General features: G+C 43.2%; 1 protein-coding gene across 1 annotated transcript in view; it reads right to left on the bottom strand.

The window, feature by feature from the left end:
• Positions 1 to 19,608, bottom strand: part of ELAPOR2 (endosome-lysosome associated apoptosis and autophagy regulator family member 2) — a 102,021-nt gene that overhangs the window by 41,931 nt on the left and 40,482 nt on the right. Inside the window, exon 2 of the mRNA XM_059472843.1 lies at positions 8,053 to 8,173. Within this exon, the coding sequence (XP_059328826.1) occupies positions 8,053 to 8,173 (121 nt within the window). The remainder of the gene's footprint in view (positions 1 to 8,052; positions 8,174 to 19,608) is intronic.

The following is a 19,608-nucleotide window of genomic DNA, read 5'->3' as shown; positions in this document are numbered from 1 at the left end:
TTGGGCCCACTACTTCCACCACTCTTCTCAGCAGACTTTTACCTCCAGATATTTCTTATTTAAAACTGAAACTAAACTATCTCAGGTCTTCTGTTTATTCTGTTGCCACTGAACATGTGCACATTTATGTGTATTGTTCTGTGTCCCCCCAGCTTTCAAAAATTAGGATTAAAAAAGAAAAAGACACAGGACTGGACTTTACCAATTTGTACAACATCAGAAGGGGATAGCAATTGAGCAGTTCTACACAAATCAATGAAAATACAAAGCAAAGATAATCTCAAACACTGTTTTCCATCTCTCCCCTCTCCATTGCTGTGTTGTTCATCCAAAGCCCCACGATCTGGGATTCAGGTGATGCGCAGCCATCCCCTGCAGGCAGAGTCAGGGCTGAACTGTCTCAGCCTCCCATGGGCAGAGGTGGAAATGTGAGGTCGGCAGCATCAGGCAGCTGTGTCCCAGAACAGCTGCTGTTTTCAGCAGACACATGGCACAAGCCTGGAGGGGAAGCTGTGGCCAAGGACAAGCACATGGAGGCTTTTCAGTGATACCCTGGGGCATCAGGGGCCACACAACATGGAACCAAGGAGCAACCAAAACACAGAATGAGGAGGGAAAAAAAAAGAGAGGAAGACAAAGGATGAGAGGAAATCATTGCTTTATTATTAATGTTTCCTATAATCTTGCCAGCTTCAGAATGTCTTCTGTGAATAATTTATACAAGGCTTCTCCAATAGGCTGTGAATAATTGATGTTCGTTTTCTTCAGTCATTATTTCCCAATGTGTTACCAGGAACTAGACTGAATCTTAATTAAAAAAAGAAAAAAGTCTGTCTAGGCTGTTTAGTCTTAGAAATGTGATCATACTGAAACCTGATACAACTTGGGCAAGAGTACCTTTTGTGGAATACCTCTGCATTTCATAGGAATACATAACTTTTCCTTTTATCCAAAAAATAATGAAATACAGCAAAGCTTTTTTCAGTTCACCTCTTTTCCCCAGCTGGCCTGGCACATAGGACACTTTATTATCGCTTTATTGCATCATTTGGACACTGAAAGGTGTGGGTTTGGAATGGAAATAATCAATTCACAGCAGTGTGGTGAGGAGAGCAGGAATGCAGCGATCACCAAGAGTTTAGGAAGCACACTTGCTACCAGGGTTTGAGCAGCCATCCCAGTGGAGATGGCAGGAAACAGATCTGGAGGTGAGTGAGCATCTCTCCAGCCCTACTGACTCCATCAGGCACATTTTGATTGTTCATCAACCAAAGTGGTTCTAGTGCCATTTGATGGTCTCTGCACACACACACAGCCCTTGCCTCTCATCCCTCTACCAAGCCATAACCAATCTCAAGGTCTTGCCAGCTGCTTCCCTCTTGAAAGAGAAATTAGTGACTCAGAGGACTTTCTTTTTCCCTTTTTTAATTACATTTTGTACACAACCAAGGTGAATAATTCATCAAAAGACACTAAGGCCAACCTTTCTCCTCATAAACTCAGTACACACATCAACATGCAGCTCCCAGTAACTCTTCCTCAGAGAAGAGAATCAAATTCTGAGGGTTCAGTGCAAACTTTTCAGCTTTTTAAACTATTTACCTATTTTGTTTTGACTCTCTCCTTCAAAAAGTTAACAATGTGACTCCTTTTGCAAAGACAGAGTCTTGCTCATGCACAGAGTAAAAATTCTGGAAAAATAATTGTAAAACTGGGGTATGTCACATGGAAATGCCATGAAGTCTAGCCTCAAGCTTCAGCCCAGGTGAGAAACCTAATAGCATCAGTAAGACTCATACCTGACTGGAGTCAGGAACATGAATTAGCAGGCATGCTCAAAGAGGAACAGGAATAAACCTGCTCAAGTGCTTTGCTAAATCACAGCCTTTCAATAGCAACTCTCAAACTGTGCTGTGCACACCCCTGCTAGCTGAACAGCTTTGCTCCATGGCAGCCCTGCATTAATGTGTGTGCACACAAAATTTGCAGATGCCTCCGGACTCCAGGGGAGTTAGGAGCAGGCCCAGTTCTTACATGCTTGGGATATCCAACTTTACCAAAGACTGAGAGAACATCAAACTCAAAACCTTCTTTTAAGTTTTCTGTTATGAAAGAAAAATGCTAAAACTCCTTCTGATCACTTAAATTGCCCTAAAGGGTTATAAAGTGGACAACCTCAAAAAGGTCATTTTGCCTAATTGAGTCTGCAATTAGCAGGAAGATCCCTATCTCCTCCTGTGGTATCCTGGGAGCAGATTACACATGTTAGAATACACTCAACAAACACAGCTCAGTAGCAATAAATCAGGTCAAATTCTGCTCTCAGACTCCATAAAGCCCATTGTAATTGAGGATAGTCTATTTTCTGAAGTCGGTGGAGCTTTTCACATTTCTCATTTGCTACAGGCTCACACAAATATCTTCAAAACTGAAGCACATTTCTGATTTCAAAGAAGTTGCTCCCACTTTAGTGGCACCAGGTGAAGGTGCGCTTTGCTAAGCAGAGCCACAGAATCACAGAATCATTGAGGTTGGAAAAGACCTAAAGCACCCAGAAAAAAAGATCTATAAGCATCAAGTCCAACCTTAACCCAACACTGCCAACTCCAGCAATAAACCATGTCCCCAGGTGCCACATCTACATGGTTTTTCAACACTTGGCAAGGATGGTGATTCCACCACCTCCCTGATTCCAATAATATGATCAAGTTCTATATTATCAACTCTTTTTTTGTCTCTTTTCTTAAGAAATCTTCCTGATTACAACTGGCATTTTGATGCTGGCTATAATAATGACCCTATCAGCTCTTGAACACAGTAAATCCAGCTCCTTTAAAAATGCTCCATTATTTTCACTATAATTTCTTTATTATGCTCACATCACTACAAAATGAGCAGACATTTATGAGGTAAGGAGATAAGGTACAACCTATTCTTATCTAGGATGGCAAAAAAGAACTAATATTCTGTGGAATAAGAGATAATATATTAAGATGGAGCAAGGTCAAAATGTGAACCCTTTCAGCTCTTTTTTAGCAAAAAATTCTGCTCAGAGATGAGAATATCAGAGGGAAGGGAAGGGAAGGGAAGGGAAGGGAAGGGAAGGGAAGGGAAGGGAAGGGAAGGGAAGGGAAGGGAAGGGAAGGGAAGGGAAGGGAAGGGAAGGGAAGGGAAGGGAAGGGAAGGGAAGGGAAGGGAAGGGAAGGGAAGGGAAGGGAAGGGAAGGGAAGGGAAGGGAAGGGAAGGGAAGGGAAGGGAAGGGAAGGGAAGGGAAGGGAAGGGAAGGGAAGGGAAGGGAAGGGAAGGGAAGGGAAGGTCCAAATTCAGAGTCTGGACTGTAAATCATGCAGCATATGTCAGGCTGGCAGAAGAGCCTGATGGTGGCCACAGAAACAGACTGCAGTGCAGTGTCAGCAGGAGCACCATGCCAAGTGCTGCTCCCACTGCCAAATCCCAAAAAGTCCCCATTAAACACTGCCTACAGCCCCACACCAAAGCAAAGGGCTCCCAGAGATCCCAGCCATCAGGGGGTGCAGGAAAGGGCCTAGCCCTAAAGGAAGCTGCTCCCGGGGACTGCCATCAATATTTTCCATTTAAAAAGCCAAGCAACTGCCCTGATGGCAGTGATCCTTATCAGCTAAACTCCCTTCCTGCTATCAGACTCATGGAGGGATCAGAGAGAGATCTGTGGTAATTAAAAATGAAGGAGATCAAATTAGTAAAGCACATTCCCAAATGTCAGGAGTGATTCAGAGGTCTGGATTCTGCAGAAGGAGGATCTCTGTCTGCCACTCCCACCTCCCTGTATGTACCCGACCTCCAGAACAGTATTGGGAAGATGCCCAGAGGGGATACCTTAAATGGGAAGCAGAGGAGAGCCAGAATAGCTCTAGGAGTAATAAATATTACCTTTTCCCTGGCCAAAATCTTTCTGGACTTTTAATGCATCTCTTCACAGGAACCCTTGCAACCGTGATGTGGCAGCATCAAAAAATGGGATTCAGCTCTGAACAAACAGAAACCTGAGAGAGATGCCCAAGCAGCCTGCTGTGGCCATGACACAGGTGACACAGCTGTGGCCAGTCCCACAGAGGTACCACACCATGCACACAGGCTGCAGGGCCTCAAAGTGGTGATGGCTGCAGCCCCACAGAGCAAGGAGAACAGAAAAAAACAGAGGGGAGTGAAATACAGAACAGGGCATGCTGTAACTGCAGAGCTGCTACTGCAGCTTCCCTCACATATCTGGGTCACTGCTTAGCAGGACTTCCTACAGCACCACAAAAATCTCTCATGTGAGCCTCCTCCTTCCTTCCCACCTACATGGGAGAGGTGTGGAGGGCAGGAGGGCAGCAGGAGGGAAAATGGATCATTGTGCTGCTCTGTGCTCATGGAAAGAAAAAAAACCTTAAAATCCTTCTCCTGGGAAGCAGGTCACAAAGCAGTCAAAATATGATAGCCCTGCCTGCTGAGGACACTGTCTGCTCTGCAGGTGAGCTGTGCTGATGAAGTTTCTGAAGACACAAAAACGGGGTAGAATCCTGGCAGGTTTTGGAGCCTGCAGCAGTTTCAGGGAATGTTGAGGCTGTGCTCAGCAGGACACAGTCAGCTGTGATTTGCAGGTCACTGTGTGCTCCAAAATGCAGCAGAGCACAGAGACACCCAAGGTAATTTGAAATGGTTTCATCCAAATGAGAAGCAGTAAAACACAACATCCTGAACACAAGCACATCTCGGGACACCGACTGAGCTCTGATGCCACAGTCCAATTGCTCCAGATATGGGAAGCACCTGAGCTAACACATTTTTAGCAATCTCAAGTGTCTTTCCACTCCACTGGAGGCCACAGTCTAGACATATTTACAAAGCAGAAGACATTTAACATATTGTTATGCCATCTTTCACATTTCTAGTTCAGACACAACTTAAAGAGAGCGACTGCTGAGCATTTGGAAGAAGGAGAGGTTGGCACAGTATTCTCAGGATTCAAAATTAATGACAGACTGCACATCACTTCTCTTTTCAGGGAGCAGTAAAGACCAGTGGCAGATATTCCCAACCAACAGCATTTCTGAGTAGATGGAAACAACTGCAAACATTGTGAAGTCAGCAGTGATTGCAGATGTGCTCCAAAAGAAATCACTTTCTCATACAGATTCCCTCATACCATTGTGTCCACTAAGGGCTCTACCAACCCCAAGGAAACAATAAAAAAAAGCCCTAAGAACTCATGGTGCTTCACAACTGCAACTGCTATACAAGTGCAACCCTCCCTTAAAGGCAGAGACATTGTTGGCCACAGGGTATCTCAGGACTAATAGATGCTGAACACAACTTCTGAAGATAGCAGACCTCTGGAAGGGGGAAACTGGAAGCTGGAAATTGTCCTACCCAGAGTGATTTTACTGTAGGCCCTGATTCTGCAGGTTGAAGGACCAAGGAGAAACCCAAGGGGACTCCAGGATTCTACCAAATGCCAGAAGGAGCCCAGTTCCTATGTCCTGGCATAGGGTAGGACTTGAAAGATGTAGGATAATCTGAATAAATTTGTAGAATGTCCAGAAAGACTCAGCTCAGAGGATATGGCATAGTTCTGGCATTTCTTCATAGACCTTGGGATAAAATAGCACCAGGCCTGAGAGAAGGAATGCATCTCAAAGAGCCAATAATGTGAGTTGTGTGCAAACCCTGGCCAAGCCTGCAGCACAAATCTCACTCTGCACAAAATCCACAAAGAACGTGACTTGTAGAAGCCTCAGATACAGAACCTTTTGTTTTCCTTAGGCTGCAGAAATTCATGCTTTTAGAGTAAGATGTCCTTGGTGCAGCTGCTGCATTGTCAGGTGAGACAGAAGCCACCAGCTTAGAGAATGTGACAAGGAGATATCTGTCAGCACCTTCAATACAACTCATCATCAACAACAGACCCCACGTGCAAACTCCAGAGATTTGTGGGGCAGTCACTTTTCAAAAGCTGCCTCTCCCAGTTTATCCCACCCACTGGAGAATGGACTGTCAGCCAAACTCTCTGCTGGTTAAAATATTTTACAGCAAAAACCACTACGTTAACCAAGCTGAATGTGAAAGGTGTTCCCCACACATTCCCACAGTGACTGACTGCTGTTGACAGATTCATGTTTTCAGGCTGAAAGAATGGTTGTTCTTTAAGCAAAAGGTGAAAGACTAAGAGATGAGAAAACCTAAAATTACTTTTGCTATCAGAACATAGCCAGACAGCCCCTGCTGCCAGTTAATTTACTACACACAGTAAGAAAATATACAACTCCAAGAGCCCAGGGAGATGGGATCTGAGGGGTTCAGTAAAAAAGTCAAACATCTGATTGCTTCTCAAACCAGCTGAATTGCCATGGGATTTAACAGCAACACCACAAGAAGGAGAAGAGTTTTCCAATATATTTAACAGAATCCTGTATTTTGGTGTATAATATCAGAGCCCATCTCCCAGGAAAAGTTTTCACCTTGTCTAGCAGGGGCCAGATATTGAAAAGCCAGATTCATCTATTGTTATAAACCAGCTGAATTCTCATTGGAATTGATTTAAGACCAGAAACAGGCACAAACAATAGAAGATGGAGAGGGAAGTGAACCATTTGTCAAGATCTGTAGCAGAAAGTTGAGGATAGTGTAATATTGCTGGACTTAAACCATTTATCACAAGATTTAAGAAGAAATAATGTATGTCACAAAAAAAATAGTTATAACTATGTCCTCCAGGGTACACCAAAAGTGGTTGTGCAGCAGAAGAAATAAAACTATCAGCTCCTTTATAGTGCAGGCAGCAAAAAGTGATAGGCTTGAAGTATAACAAGGGAGATTCAACAGCAGAAAAATCTTTAACAGGAGGGAAAATGAAAAGAACTAAATATATGAGCAAATATTTGGAGAGCTTCTGGGCTCTTCATCACAAGAGGTGCCTGAAAACAGCCCGGCCAAATATCAGCCATGAATGACAGTCATTGCTACTACAGCTATTTGGGCTGGAGGGTGAATTATGGGATCACCTGAGGTGCTTCTCAGGTCTAGATTTCTGTAATTGAAAAAGCCCATTCTAAGGATATACAGAGATTCCACATTTAAAACCTTGGAAACTAAATCCAAATACCAGGAATGACACATTCTCAAATGCTGCTTGGAAGCAGTCAGAAACCTTCCAGTGATCAACACTGCTACAGAAAACATTTATGCACCTCACACTGGAACACAGAGAAATGAAAATAAACCTTTAGAGGAGCAGAGTCAGAAGTGAGTAAATCTGACATCTGCTGCAATAGAACTGAAAAGACATAGCCATTGTTCATCCTGTTTGTCAGATACAATAATTTATACCCTCTGGTATAAATTACTGCTAGGATCTTTTGTGGAGAGAATTGCTGGAGCAAGGAAGTGTGATGGGAAAGAGCATTCAGACTGGGGAGCAATGAAACAGTGAGGGATGTGTTTGCAGAGCAGCAGTTTGTTTATATCCCCCAGATGCAAAAAAGTGTTTCAACATTAAAAAAATGCAGAACCAAGTGATATGAAAACACTCCAAATTGTTAAAAAAATGCATAAATAAATAAAATGCAGGAGATTTATCATAAAAATAACTGAGGCAAATAAGACATTTACCATTCTTTATGCATTCAGTTTATGAATTAGCTAAATAACGGAAATAATGAGAATGTGGACAGGAAATAATGAGAATGTGGACACTATATAGCTTGAACAATAGATAGCAAATATAGTTTGAGCACTGGTGGTCACCATTTTGACTGGAGAGCTGCAGGGCAGCTCAAGACAAGCAACCACAGCTCTTCAGGGGGTGCTGTCAGAGATGTGTCTGTGAATCAGCATACAAGGGTACCTGCAGCAGACAGTGCCTTTCATGGATACACTGCACAGACAATCCCTGCTCCACATGTCCAGCAGACAGAAAGCTGGCTTGGAGGGAAAGGACAACTCAGGGAAACTGGGGACATCAGTGACAACCTTACAAATGTAAACAGCACAAAAAAGCAGTAACAGTCTGTAAAATGAGAAGTCACAACATACTGCATTCCTTCCCTCTCACGGGGTCAGGTAGTCCAGAGCACTCCACAGCCGGGTTGGGGACAGCCACCCTCCACCTGGAGCCACTGCTGTCGCACTCCGTGTACTCGAAGTGGTAATCTGTCTGCAAGCAATCACAAAGAGGTTCAGTTTCATCATAACATTTGCATATTAAGCTCATTAATCAAGGCTGGGATTAGCAAACTCAGTTGTAATTAAACCAGAGAGGAAGTGGCTGGTGTGGAACACACTGTGCAGCTGTGATGATTGCCGTGTCTCATCACAGAGCAAGCGTGGCTCTCATCAGGTGCTGTGCAGCACAGATGCTGGGGCAGAAGGAGGGATTTGCCAAAGCACTTGATAGACATGAGGCAGATGCCCCTGGAATATTTTCCCAGTCTCTTAGAGTAGGATTGATGGAAAATTTCTGTCCATCACAGTATCTGATCTACAGCAGCCAAGGAGGTTTCCTCTTTGATCAATGGATGAAGCCACACTTGAGCACAAGTCATCCCTTGATAGGCTGAATGTGTAAGATGGATGGAATTATTCCTCCTGCAAGTGCCTTTCCCTCTTTGTCAGTTTAAGAGGAATCCCAGGCAAATAAGGGCAGACAACCCCAGTATTGGGCTACCTGAAAATGTCATCCAGGGTCAGCTCTGAGGAGCACCTCAAGGCAGAATTGTGATGCAAGGGGAGATCAGTCCCATGGTCTCTGGGGCTGAGATAAGCCCTGGGCAGACTCAGTGAAATAGAGTAAGAAACTTCCTAGTTAGCTAGGAAAGAATATTAGCTATTTGTCTTATTAATAGTATTGATTCAGATCCCACATATAATCTAGACTTACATTTAATTACATTTTTTGTTTTGTGTTTATAGCTCTGTTTTCAAATTCATAGCTCAGAAGTTTGTGATTAAAATAAACTTCAGCCACATCTCATTTTTCAGTCAGTTTGGGCGGAGCTGGCAAAAATGGTAAATAACCTCCTTCTGAAGGAACAGACTCATGTTCAAATAACATGCAAGCTTCATAAGATGGTTTCATAAAGCAAAGCCACCTCCAGCTCCCTCTACAGTTAATCAAAGTAAAATATTGCTTCTAGTCTAGGGCAAAATTGAAAGATGTACCAAATTTGGGCTCATATGCCTATTTCAGACACCTGTTGCAGAGGGGGACAAGGAGACAAAACATCCTAGAAACACTTCTTTCTCCCCACTGGCTACAGAGGAAAACTAGCCACTTAATTTGGATGGAGTCTTCTCCATTTCCTCAGGGGAATCCCACCTCCAACACTGCACATCTCTTCCTGGCCCATGAAAGCACCACCTAAAACCATGGTAATGAGAAAATTTAGCCACCAGCTCAATATTTGAGAAGTTTTGGGACAGCCTGGAGTGGTGATCCATAAAGTCTGGTGGGTTCCTTTCAGTTTATCTATCTTTTCCAGGCAGGACTGGCCCTGAGCCAAGGAGGGGAGGCAGTGGCTGTGTCTGCAGCCCCGGGCACAACAGCTTTGGGCTGCAGACACAGAGCTCTCCAACAAGAGCTCTCCAGCTGCTGCAGCAATCCCCACCCAAGGGGCAGCAGAAATCTGCCTTCCTGCTATGACTGCAGACATCAGGCCCTAATTCTGCTGCCCTAGGAGGAGCAGCTCTGTGCACACAGGGATTATTTTGGGGGCAATCTTCTCCTGTTCCTTTCCTTGCAACTGACATTGCGATGGAAGAGAAGAAGGGGGAGCAGGTGGATAAGAGTGGATCCATGCTGGCTCTGATGTAGATTGGTTAATTCCTGCAAATATTCAGCTGACTCACATGAAGACTTGTAAGGTTGCTGGACTTAAACCATTTATCACAGGATTTAAGAAGAAATAACATACATCACAAAAAAATAGTTATACCTATGTCCTCCAGGGTACACCAAAAGTGGTTGTGCAGCAGAAGAAATAACACACTCTCAAATGATGCTTGCAAGCAGTCAGAAACCTTCCAGGGATCAACACTGCTGCAGAAAACATGTACCTCACACTGGAACACAAGGATATTTTGGGGGCAATCTTCTCCTGTTCCTTTCCTTGCAACTAACATTGTACATGATAGAGCAGAAGAAAAGGGAGAAAGTGGATAAGAGTGGATCCATGCTGGCTCTGATATAAATTGGCTAATTCCTGCAAATATTCAGCTGGCTCACATGGAGAAGAGTTGCAATTCTCCTCATTTACTTGCAGAAAAACAAACAATTCTGAGTTTAATACTTCTCCTACTGTTACCATAGCTCTCCAGAGATATTCAGATGTTAATAAAGTTCTACCTAAACATCATTAAAGCCTTTGCTATTTTGCATCCAGGTGCAAATAATAATCTGATTTCTCTGGAATTAATATGTTCATGGCTGAATAATTATCTTTGTAGCTCAACCAATGGTTTAGAATCCTATCTTGCAGCACAGTGGAAAGGAAAACTATTTGTCTCAAAAAAACTAAACCCATACCAACACAGGAAATATGATAAAACACACTGCCAACTCTACAAATATACTCAATTATAATATGTATTTTCCCCCTTCATCTCATTATGCAATCTTTCAGGAATACATTGAAAAAATATTCCTGAATCATCTCAGTATAAAATCTGCCACAAGGCAAGCAGAATACACAAATGTAATAGATTCATCTCCTAGTTCATATGATATAAGAAAAAAAATGTGTCTATTAAATTAAATATGCAAGACTGCAGCGAAGCAAAGAAAGGGATATTGAAGTGCTCTGACTCTGACTTACTTTCAGATCCATTTTCTATTTAATATCAGATTTTAAAAAAATTACAGCAAGCAGTTTGGAGTCAACAACGCAGGCTGCTCTCATAGCCACCTTCTCAAAGCATACTCCAGTGACATTGAGCCAGCAATGCAATCCCTCTGCAGCCAAAGCAGTCCCAAAAGTGGGGCAGCTGTGAGGGGCACATCAAGTAGTGCAGAAACATCCCCTCTAATGGCTGGATAACTGTCAACTATCAACAGGGATTCAAAATTCAGGGCACTAACAAAAATTATTAAGAATAAAAGGTATCTGCTCTCCTTCCATGTTCAGGCAGATAAATTAAATTTCCATCCCTCCATGGAAAACTCTCCAGCTTTAACCAGTCAGGTGAGGTTCCTGGAGAGATGGACCCAATACATGTCATTCCCTCTCATCATCCCATCCCTGGGTGTAGCTGTGTCCACAGAGGAGCCACAGGACTCAAAATGTTTGTATAGCAGAACAAGAGGTCTGTGTGGTCTCTTTCCATCACTTTTCCCTGTACTATGCTCAGTTCCCTTGTGGATGAGTGGTCAGAGTGGGGTTTTTTATTTGTTTGTTTTCTATCTGATTTTCAACTCAGCTTTGTGTCTGAAAACCTCTCTATAGACATGGCATTTATCTGATAAGTGACTGTATTCAGGATTCTTCAAATTCACTTTTGCCTTTGGTTGTGCACACATGCATAGCTCCGAAGATCTCTGCCAGCTACCAATGCTACTCTCTTAAAATCAGAGAATGACAGAATGGTCTAGGCTGGAACATTAAAGATCATATAGTTCCAACCCTCCTGCAAAGAATCTGCAAAAAAAAAATTGCCCAGAGAAACTGTAGATACCTCATCCATGAAAGTGTTCGAGGCCAGGCTGGATGGGGCTTTGAGCAACCTAGAATAGTGCAAGATGCCCCTGTGTTGTCTTATATATCAAGAGTTCTCTCATCATTATAGCACAAGGATTCTGTATCACCAGTTCTGTACCTCCTTGATGTTTCTCATAGGCGGCTCCTCTAAGCACTGACTGTTCCTGGTCCTCACAGCAGCCATCTGACTCCAGTTCCCACCAATCCACTCTTTTATAACACTCTTCTTATTTGCTACAGGTGTGGCCTGTTAACATCAGGCCTGCTCTTAATCTTTAGTATTTGCTCCAGCTGCAACTCTTTAGGGGATTAGATTACACTCCACACCATCTTCATTTACCCATACTGTATCCCCCTACATCCCTGCCCATGGCACAGGGTTTGGCATGAGATGTTTAAGGTTCCTTCCCAACACAAACCATTCTGTGATTCCATGATTCTATGAAGCAAACACTGAGGCCCAGCTTTATCCTTATTCAATAACCAGAATACATTTGTGCTGCCTCACAGGCAGGGCAGCAACTCACAACTTCAGCTTTAAATTCACCAGCCTGGCTCCTCATGGTGGGTGAATGTGACTGCAGGAGCCCCTGGTTCAGTTGCATGATCCTGCACCTCCAACTGCTTCCACAGCCATGGTGATGTCCTCAGCATCCAGCACAGCTCAGGTCCATCCCTGTAAGCTGCAGCACCCACAGCTTCCATCACACACAGTGTTTGCAGGAATGTTTACTGGGAATTGCCCTTTAATGCTGCTTACAGGGCTCAGAGCCTCTAATCTGCCTCAGGAATTTGAACTCCCAAATATAGAAGGCTGACCACGGAGCCACCACAGCACCGTGGGACACTTACAACACCTTTGGTCCTCGTGGAAAAATGCCATTATGTTCGGATTTCCTCATGGAATCATAGAATGGTTTGTATTGAAAGGAACATTAAAGATTGTCTACTTCCAACCCCATGACAGAAAACTGTCTTCACCCACCAGTTCTCTGAAGTTAATTTCATGGCAAATCCATTGCCAGATGTTATCTGTTGCCACCTACTACTCTGGCTTTGCTTTCAATATTTTTTCCCACTATCATTCATTCATACAGTATCTTTACATTTGGCCACAGGCCTGTTTTAATTTTAACTGCAATTCTGACTCTGTTTTATTACTTTTCTGCACTTAGCCTTCATCTTCTAAATATGTCACTCCTCCAATTCAACTATAATTTCCTATATAGCATTTCCTATTTTATTGATCATAATTCCTAGGGTTTGGCAAAACCAGTTTGAATTTCAGACCAAAAGAGGAAGTTTCCATTGGAAAGTGTCTCTCAGGAAAAAATTAACAGCATCCCACACAGGGTTAAACTTGGAAAAAAAGCAATTTTCTAAATGGAAAATTGATGCTGTTCCAAGAAATCGCTCAGGATCAATGTGTAGTCCTCAGCATTAAATTTCAAATGAAAGGTTAATAGTAACCTGAAAAAATGCTACCAAAAATAGGCATCTGCATTTGCTTTACCCTGTGCTGAATTTTGCTTTATTGTTCTTGGAGAATTAGTGAAATCACATCAGCAGCACTATGCAAAGCTGTAATGAGAAACTCTCTGACCTACACATGCTCTCTTTGAAGGACACTCTGCACAAAAAGAAGCCCTTGTGCATGCACATGACGTCAAAGAGGTGGTGCACTGGTCACAGCCCTGCCAGGGGGACAGAATGTTTCCAGCACCCTCTGCTCCAAGCCCATCAATATGGGATCGATGGTGTGGGCCTGGCATCCCTGCACCCATCCTGTGAGAGCTCCAGCTGAGATCTCCTGGCTCCCTGGGGCTCCCACACCTCCTGCCCTGCAGCCCTTCCTCAGCTCCAGCCCACCAGGAGCAAGGTGTGTGCCACCCTGTGTCCCTGCAGCCCCACTGCCCCCGCCTCATCCAATTCTTGCCTTCACTTTAAGCGGTACCAAGGTCCCTCCGTGCCCAGCTCCCCAGGCCCAGTGCATGTGGTGTTAGATGTTTCCAGACCTCTACATCTGAGTTAGACATCTCACAGTCCTCCACAAGAGTTGACTGACACAGGCATTTCCGGGGCACAGATCCTCTGTCTTAAAGTAAATTACTATTTCAGGGCATTTCTGAAACTCTACAAGTATTGTTTTCTTCTCCACTGTCTGCAGAGCTTTCTTCCAGACAACCCCCACAGCAATGAGCTTTCTCCATAACAAAGAGCAACATCTCTTCAGTGCTCTTCCTATTTTTCTGTACCAATTTCTTCATTCTTGCCTTTCACACAGACAGGAGATGCCTTGCATGCCTTCCACTTAATTAGAAACGATGAGCAGAGAGGGCACAAGACCTTACAACCAGTTCCCAATGCACTGAACCCTCAGTCTGAGCGGAAAACACTGGATGAAGCCCAGGAGCAAAGAGCATTTGCCATATCTGTTATGGAACACAATAGCAAAAACCTCCTGGAATTTAACAGCTTGCTCTACTCCTGTTGTTTTCCAACCACAGACATCCCTGAGTCAAATAAAAACAAACAAACAAACAAACAAAAAAACCACAAAAAAATTAACAAACAGAGGAGAGAAAAAGAAAAAAAGAAAAAGAAAAAGAAAAAGAAAAAGAAAAAGAAAAAGAAAAAGAATGCTACCTGGCCAATATTACTAACCAAAACCTCTCCAGAGGTTGTTACTCCTTCCCTGAACATGGACTTCTTGTTCCACTGATACTTCTGCTTAACCCGATTAACTGCACACAATGCTATTAAAAGACACTGCTTGCCAAAAGGGGCATCCATAATCTTTGCAGACCTCTGTGCTGTCTATATTTACATGTACAATAGGGATTAGTTGGGTATTTATTTAAAAAAAACCTCAACCCTCCTCACAAATAAAAGCCTCTTTTAAGGAAAGAATGGCTACAGGCAGAGATAAGAAGGGAACCCAACCTCACTGAGCACTGCTGTGATTCCCCCCAGACAAATCTCAATGAAAATGAGTCAACATTTTCACTTCCCTGCTACACCAGGAAATGTCACCCCAAAAGACAGCAGATGCAGGGAAATGGCATTCTCCCTGCATGGCTGTTTCCCAAGTCTGGCATCCATAGCATTAGCACACTCAGAGATGATGCTTTCAACACTCTGAGACATCTCCAGAGCTTTCAAGGGCTGCTTATCAGTCACTTCCAACTCAGGCCTTGAAAAGGAGAAGCAAATTCCCATTTCTTGTTAGTTTTGAGCTTCTAGCCCCTCTTCCTCTTTTACCATGCTCATTATTTGTAATTCTATCCCAAATATCCCTGCTGCTCCTCTGTGCTCCTATCACCCAGCCCATGAGGAAGCAACAGACCTCTGAGTCAGTAGGGCTGTCACATCACTCCTGCAGACCTAATGCCCAGCTCTACACCTCCCCAACATGAGCACATTCCCCTTTAATCTCCTTTGAAATTACTTATATCAGTGATTTTCAGCTGAAAATTTGAGCCAGGTTTTCATTTATTCCTAAATCCCCAAATTCCTAAAGACATTTACGTGTATTCCACCACATTTCTCTTTTCTGGACCCCTAATTCATTTGAGGCTGTTTTGGCAGTAAGAATCCCAGACCTAATTGCATTACTTAGAACTTTACAGGGCAGCTGCATATATTCAGACTTTCTCAAAATCAGGCTATTTGCATCTTGAATCTAATTCATGCACCAGGTTTCAATCACCAGAAGCTGAGGTTGGAACACTGCCAAAGCCATCTGCAAATTAAAGATGAACTGAAGAGGTTTACTGAATGAAAGCCAGAATTCAGCAAAAATATATCATCAATATTTGCAAGGAATCAGAATAAATGTCATTTCACTAAGTTTTTATGAAACCTATTTGAATGTAAACCAGAATTCTAACCCAAATGTGTTAAAATAGATGTCCAGTTGTCCTAGGCCAGTGAGCAGAGTGACCTAGAGTGGACAGATGTCTGCAGAATGATGGGTGAAGTTCAGAGAGCCATGAGCAGCTCTGTCAGCAGGAGGAAGACAGGGACAGTCCTTAGCAATGTTTACAAACAACAACTGATAAAGAAGTGTTTGGATTAATATAGTGCCCTATAGGGGGACAGAACATAGGTAAATAAAGGTACTATAGAAAGTATTCTTGCCCCCTAAAGAATTGCAGCTGGGTTAATTATTAAAGATTAGCAGCAGGCCTGATTTTAACAGGCCACAGCTGTAGCCAATAAGAAGAGTGTTATAAAAGAGTGCATTGGGTGGTTGAGGGGAACTGCAGTCAGGTGGCTGCTGTGAGGACAAGGAAGAGTCAGTGCTAGGAGGAGCTGCCTACGAGAAACATCAAGGCGGTACAAAACTCGAGAAATGTGGAACCTTTGTAATGTTATGATAATAGAACTCTTGCACTGTAATGACAATGGTGCCCCACTGGAAATGAAAAAGGCATTCAGCTCTCACACTAACCAGGCCAAAGGACTTCCTTTGCTCTTGGTGAACCTGCTGCAGCACAGGATGAAGACCACCAGGGAGATAACCAGGAGGTGGTTCCAGCACATCCCCGATGTTCAGAGTAGGACACAGGAACTGCATCCATTTCTCCCTCCACACCTGGAGTTTATACAGACTCCTTTCCATACAGGTACCTGAGTTAGGTGGGACAAGTCCTTGCTGTTCCCTCCTGCTGCACCCAGCTGGCACCTGCTGGGCTGCCACAGACATTCTGAATGTGCTGGGCTGCATGGACGTTCTGAATGTGCTGGTGCAGCCTCTGAACAGCTCCCAGTCCACCGCTCACCTGAGCCTCCCAGAGAGGCTTGTCATAGAAATCATATGCTATTACTACAGCAGGGTTTTAAATTAAGAATTTCAGAGGTAGAAGGGCATTTCAGAAACTATTTAGTCCATGTTCTTGCCCCCCACACCTAAACCATTCCTGACAGAAGTTTGCCTAACCTTTTAGCAACCTCCCAGTGATGGATATTGCCCAGCTCTGCAGGGTGAAGCTCACAGTTATTGGCTCAATAAAACGATGCTAATGCACTCAGAGCATTCATCAGGCAGCTAATGAAGCAGATATCATCAGCCAGGGAGCTGAGCAGAAGGGCTGGAAGAAATATCTAGGGGTGGAGAGTTTATTTGTTGAAAAGTGCAGCCCTAAAGATACCATTTCAGCATATAAAGAGATTCAGAGAGCATGGCTGGCCCCAAAGGCTGGCTGCATCCCTCAAAGAAATCACATTTACTAAGCTATACATTTATATATATTTAGTACATTGTGACACTGTTCACAGGGATCTTAGGATGAGGGAAAAGATGAGGATCTGACTCCATGTTTAAGAAGGCTGATTTATTATTTTATGATATATATTATATTAAAACTATACTAAAAGAATAGAAGAAGATTAGATCTATTAGAAGAATAGATTTCATCAGAAGGCTGGCTAAGAATAGAAAAAGAAGGAATCAATAACCAAGGCTTGTGGCTTAGACAGAGAGTCTGAGCCAGCTGACTGTGATTGGCCATTAATTACAAACAACTCTATGAGACCAATCACAGATCCACCTGTTGCATTCCACAGCAGCAGATAATCATTGTTTACATTTTGTTCCTGAGGGGTCTCAGCTTCTCAGGAGGAAAAATCCTAAGGAAAGGATTTTTCATAAAAAATGTCTGTGACAAGTACATGATTAGTTGAACATAGTTTCTTAAGGACAGTGAATTCCCATGTAACAACATCAACTTCAAGAAACTGCAGGGCTGTGCTCTGAGCAGTTCTTCTCTTGGCTGTCAGGGACCCTCCCTCTGGCTGGAATCAGTAGAGATTTCTGCAGCCTCACAGGGCAGCAGCCAGGCCAGAGACTGTCATCCTCCAGCAGAGATGGTGCTTCCTCACTCTGACACTTCTGCAGCCTTTGCCAAATCCCTTTCAGCAGCAGTCTAGTAATGGCTAGGAGAGTTCTTATTATCATTACCTTATTTTTCTTTTCAGGGACCATTTTCAGTCTGAAAAGGTCAGGTCAGCCAGCAGCCCTTTGACTATGAGAAATTCATTTTTCTTTTAAATAAAACTTCACCAAAAAATATCTGCAGCCCAACCCCAGCCATCTTTGAAAGTGTCTGGGATTATTTGTTTTTGCAATCTGCAGAAACAAGTAGCCTCTAGTAAAACACTGTCTCTTTCATCCAGGGCCTTATCTGTTGCCCAGTTAAGTCAATAAAAGATATCCATTCACTTCAAAGGACAACAGGATGAGCCACAGTTAACCAGCTCATGTACTCATCACCCTGATGTTGTTTTAATAACAGGTAATGGTCACTGTCATCCTTGAAAGTGAAGCTCTAGAGAAGGCAAAACCCTTCCTCTCTTTTAAAATAATCCCATTGAATTTCAGGGAAGGAGATACCAAACAGAGAATTCTACAGGATGGCACAAAAAGGCCCTCAAAAAGGTTATTTTCAGCCAGACAAACTGCATTTGCAGAGCCATATCCAGTGATGGCTTAATAAGCTAATAAGAAGTGTTGAGCAGTTTGCCTGCCCCAAACCACATTTTTCTTTTCCTTTGTGTCAGCACTGAATCTAAAAAGAAGCTGATCCATCATAAAGTCATTTTTTTCTCTTAGTTTTCAGCAGAAGAGCTCCCTGCAGACTGTGTCAGCACTGCTGGGGACACAGGCAGGAGTGGCAATGGATGGCCAAGGCAGAAAGATGGACAGAGGAAGAAAAGCATTTTGAGTCAGGAAAAGGACTGACCTATTGGTCACACAGACTTAGACTGCATTAAATTGGTGATGAAACTACTCCTTGATCTTGATGTCTTCTTTCCCAGCTTCCACAGCTTTATTATTCAAGGGTTTGGGTCTCTCAGGCACGACAGAACATTTTAATGAATATGGAAATTAACACAGTCTCTAGGGATACACATTTCCAAAGCCACTCAATAGAATTTCCAAATGCATATTCTGGTTCTTAGCAAGATAGCCTTACAAATCTTCATCAAAGAGAGACTTTTTAATGCCAGTCAGACCATAGAAAATTGAGAGTTAAGAGAATAAGCTTTGTGCTTTAACTGCATCTTTGGTGAAATTCTGATTCCTGTTTCAAAACCTCCTATCCCCGCTTTACAGAAAGCAACTTGCAGGGAAGCCATCAAGAAGAAATTCAGACATGATTATGCACATTTGCATTGTATCTTAAGGCCTAAAATATTCTTTTCCTAAAGGAGAAAGGAGGAGTTAAACCTCCCACCCAGCTCCATTGTCCCCCCCATAGCTGACTTGGGTGATTTGGAGATGGGGGAGTGAGGGTGTAACACATCTCAGATAAAGCATGAGATGGATGTAGCAAATGTCACCTTGTAAAAATGGCAGGAGACATCAAATCCTCTGGCAAACAGGGCTGGGTCTCCCTTACAGAAAGGTTATCATGGGCCAGGGGTTTAAATCCTACTTCTTCATCAGCTGCTGGCTTGCTTGAGGAGTACCAGAGAAGTGTTCACTCACCTGCCTTTCAAGTATAATCTCATTTGGCACACCTGGAGATGATATATTTCTCTGCAAATTATTCTGGGAACCAGACCACTTTGTATTGTCTTACCTAATGCCAAATACTGAGGCAGGTCAGGAGTGGAATCCAGAAGCTGAGTCCTTAAACAGATAATAAATGTCTTATCCACAGGCAAAGAGCAAAACCACAAGCCAGATTTGAATTTACTAATGCAATTCCACAGTATTTTGCCCACTGTCTGCATGGCTTCTGGGAAATGGAAAGCTTGGAGCACTTATTTTCTCTGTAATAGGCCAGTCACAAGTGAAATAAATAGGATAGTTCTGCCAGGAGAAACCTTGTAAAAACAGCAGGTTAATAACATGTTCTCTACCTCTGGCAGGTCATTCCACATATAAGAGCCA

This window comes from Ammospiza nelsoni, chromosome 5 (assembly GCF_027579445.1).
Source record: "Ammospiza nelsoni isolate bAmmNel1 chromosome 5, bAmmNel1.pri, whole genome shotgun sequence".
NCBI classification, from domain to species: Eukaryota; Metazoa; Chordata; class Aves; order Passeriformes; family Passerellidae; genus Ammospiza; species Ammospiza nelsoni.
The sequence above is the reverse complement of the archived record's forward strand: the minus strand, read 5'-3'. Positions and strand labels throughout refer to the sequence as shown.